At 43.5% G+C, this 3896-nt stretch overlaps 1 protein-coding gene across 2 annotated transcripts; it reads left to right on the top strand.

Annotated features, from left to right (window-relative positions):
- The first annotated feature begins 983 nt into the window (after positions 1-983).
- LOC147889566 (uncharacterized) lies at positions 984-3375 on the top strand. 2 transcript variants are annotated; one of them, XM_087391906.1, is made up of 4 exons: positions 985-1522; positions 1625-2494; positions 2582-2916; positions 3025-3375. In XM_087391906.1, the coding sequence occupies exons 1-4, from the start codon at positions 1108-1110 to the stop codon at positions 3052-3054; spliced, it is 1650 nt and encodes a 549-aa protein (XP_087248032.1). In that variant the 5' UTR covers positions 985-1107; the 3' UTR covers positions 3055-3375. The 2 variants fall into 2 exon arrangements, with proteins under 2 accessions (XP_087248031.1, XP_087248032.1); XM_087391905.1 differs by having other exon boundaries at positions 984-1522; positions 1625-2916.
- The last annotated feature ends 521 nt before the right edge of the window (positions 3376-3896 follow it).

Below are 3896 nucleotides of genomic sequence, written 5' to 3'. Positions count from 1 at the left end.
ATCTACTACTCTGCAATAAAAACTCCAAATTTTCCATGTATTTTCTTTGAAATAAAATGTTTGGCATGAGGCAAACATGTCGGGCCTTCCATTAACAATGACTTCCAAACATGTCGAAAGACATAGCCACACTCATACAAGCAACACAACACAACAAGACATAACATTTAGTCTGCACATCATCAGCCAAACAAAGCCACACTCATACAAGCAAGCACAACACAACAAGACATAACATTTAGTTTGCACACCATCAGCCAAACAAAAAATAGCCGCCACCCCTCGATCAAAACCAATCATTTTCACAACAACAGATGAGTATAAGACTTGAGACCTTCAGTCTTACTACGAATAAACGAACAACTACCAAATCGAATACCTCAAGCCATCATTGGTGCATCAAAACAATAGTATTACAAAGAGAGCACACAAACCGTAAACATCTTAATAACAACCGTCTCACTAACCCTAAACTAACCCTACCAGTTCCATTAACGCATAACCCTAACATCTGTAACCACATCACTAACCCTAACTAAACCTGTTTGGTTCCGCTAACTTGGTGAAATTAACCCTGAACAGTGGAAACCGACATAATAATAGAGGAAAACGCATGGAAAATCCCGCGCATAACAACTACTAAAAGAATTCGACCTCTACTGAAATCTACAACCGACTTCGCCCACAACCGACTTCATTCACATCGCATAGATTCATATGTTGCATGTATGATTCCTTCGGACTCCAAAATGTATCCATTTTGTTTCCTGTTCCTCGTCATTCCAGGCGAAGGTCTTGCACAAACTTTCGAAAAAAATGTATGACCGCCATCAAAACGAATCATTTTTTTTCACAATAATACACAAATCCTACACTTAAAACCTTCACATTTACTGCGAACCTCTTTCAATCACAAACGACAGCATAGCATAGCTAAATGAAAGGCCCTTTTCTCTACCCTTGGGATCCCACCATGTATTTACTTACTTTTGAATAGGCCTTCAGATTTCAGGGCTGGAGCAGTCGTGCTTTTATGAAGCAAGAAACGTAATAGAATTCCTGCACAAACAACCGAATAATAAGAGAGAGCGTGCAAGGGCTTTCGACATGGTCTCTTCAAGGAAACGGAAAGAGCGTCAGAGGCGGCTGGAGGCCCTGAGTCAACAGCGGACGGAGGTCTGCACCCTTCTTCGCAGCAAAGAAGCTACACTGCAAGAGGAAAGAAATTTATGGCTGGGATTGATTTCTGATCTGCGTCGGCAAAGAATTACGAATTCAGATGTGCTGTCCGACCTATACAGTGCTTCTTTATCAGGAGCTGAGACGTCGCGGCACCGTGAGCGATTGCAAGAACTCAACACCCTCATCTCTAAGCTTGAAGCCGATATCTCTGAACTTAAAGCCGATATCTCTAAGCTTGAAGCCGATATCTCTAAGCTTGAAGCCGATGTAGCAGTTCTCAACGCACAGATTTTAGCGACAGAAGCAGAGATCGAAACGTTGCCGGACTTGAATGAAGCAGGTTTCAACACCTATCTTTCTAGCATGTAGTGTTTATCGAATCTTTTTAATGGATTTCCACTCTTTTTATCCCTGCAATTTATAACGGATTTCCACACTGCAGATTACTTCACTCTGATCAGAAAGCTCGGGCCACCCTCCTCTTTGCAGAAGGCTAGGAACTGGCGAAAAGCACAAGAAGTGCCTGTATATTTATGTCACTGCCCTCCAGAAGCAGAGCCCCCTCTTCCCCTCACCTTAGTGCACCCTGCATTTGCAACATTCGTTGACAGATTCAACAACACCTCAACAGTTGAGTTCGGTGATGTCGAGTGCCAACTGGCTTTTGATCTATGCTCATTGGTGGCAGAGCATTATTCTCGTGAGACCGACAAAATGGAGGACATTAACCGCTTGTTTAGCAGATATCTGGGGTTGGCCATCAATCCAATAACAATTCTCGGCTACCCTACAGATGGATCTCATGTGCAGGGCACGCACCTGATTTACACGTCCCAAGGAAAGAAAGAAGAGGGGAATTCCTTATTTCAGGGGATTCATAATTATGGCTTGTTCCTCTCTAGTATGGAACAGAGATTGAGAGCAAGTACTGTTTGTCCTTGTTTTCTTGTAGAGCTGGTCGGTGTCCACATCAGGATAAGTGGACTCGCTTACTTGAACAAGGTGGCATGCCAACCATTCACTACCTTTATGCATTGTTATACCAATACCTACGACAAGACAGACATGGACTGCCTTTGCAGAGCATTCTGGGCCTTAAGACAAGGTATTTCTGAATTGAAGCAGTTCTATGGATCAAGTCCTCCACAAGTTGACAAGAGAATTCCTTACCCTCTACAGGCAAAGCCAAATCAATTTGTCGAGAGGATTGGCACCAAACTTCTCTTTGTGGTGGAGGTGGAGCAGTCTAAGGATTTGATGTTGGTCAAGTATTGCAAGAGGTACGGGGACACCGTGCATGCCACATGGGCAGGTAATGGCCTTGCTCCTAAGCTCTTCAAATCTGAAAAAATTGCAGGTGGCTGGGTCGCCATTGAGATGGAATACCTGCCTTGTTCAGATTGGAAAACTGTACATGAGTGGGCCAAGCATTTGGATGAAACTAAAAAGTCTGAATTGCGATCAGCAGTTCACAATGCATTGAAGGAGGCACATACTTGTACATGTGAGGGGATGGAAGTGGCGCATGGTGACGTGCGGGCTCCCAACATCATGGCGAGATCAGTGGAAGATTCTTTTGAGATCAAGTTTTTGGATTTTGATTGGGCTGGCGCTGTTCAATCCACAATATATCCTTCCTTCATAAATACGGATCTGCGTTGGCATAAAGATGTGGGAACCGGGAAGCCCTTACAGCAGGACCATGATTTGTGGTGGGCAGACAAGTGGACCGAGGTAGACACTACTTATATTTTATTTTGACGATATCACGAAAACATTGGGTTACTCCTTTTTTTAAAAAAGAAACGTTGTTGGGTGAGACTTTTTGTGTTGTGTGAGCAGGCAGAAGCAGAGGACTCTACGGACGTGTAACTAAGAGGAGTAAAGGCATCATGGTTATGGCAGCAGCAGAAGCTGCTGATGACTTGCTTGATTTTGGTGATAAGTTGCACAGACCGTTTAGTTAGGATGTGTCACAATTCTTGTAGTTAATCTTCTGTTGTGTAAGCAGGCAGAAGCAGAGGACTGCATGGACGTGTAACAAAAGGTGAGTAAAGGCACCATGGTCACAGCAGCAGCAGAAGCTCCCGATGACTTGCTTAATTTTGGTGATAAATTGCACATTACATTGAGACGCTTAGTTAGGATGCGTGACAATTCTTGTAGTAGATATTTTTGAGTAAAGCGCAGACATGTGATTGTTCTAGATGTGATGGAGTTGGTCTGGCAGATTTTTACATCAGGAAATTTGCAAAGGATTCCGCAGGACTCATCACACCTAGGTTGAGGGGTCACCTATGCACACCACTACTTCAAGTTTGCATCATGATAGGGCATAACCTTGGAAAATCATATATAAAAGCAATCTCTTGAATGCTATCCCATGATGGTGTTGGGAGGTTAGGATCCCAATGATATGTAAAATAGGTTAGAAGGGTCTGTGCCTGCAATGGGCCAGTTCAGGACACCTTCAATTTTGGGTGATCTTGAGAATTTTCTATATAGGTTGTACTTCCACTTCATTTAGGTTTTCAGTTGTTTAGCAAAGGATGGCTAAATGCTCCATGAGGAACTGCAGGGGAACTGCCTGCTGCCAGCCTAGCGGTGTACCTATCAATGGTATCATCAGGCTGGCTTTTCAGCTTGTAGACCCATTTTGTTCCAATAGCCCTCTTCTCTACAGGCAGGTTTACCACATCTCAGGTATTATCTCC

This window comes from Dipteris shenzhenensis, chromosome 20 (genome assembly GCF_047967505.1).
Source record: "Dipteris shenzhenensis isolate YYH24624 ecotype China chromosome 20, Dip_SZ_1.0, whole genome shotgun sequence".
NCBI lineage: Eukaryota > Viridiplantae > Streptophyta > Polypodiopsida > Gleicheniales > Dipteridaceae > Dipteris > Dipteris shenzhenensis.
This window is presented reverse-complemented; position numbering and strand designations above follow the sequence as displayed.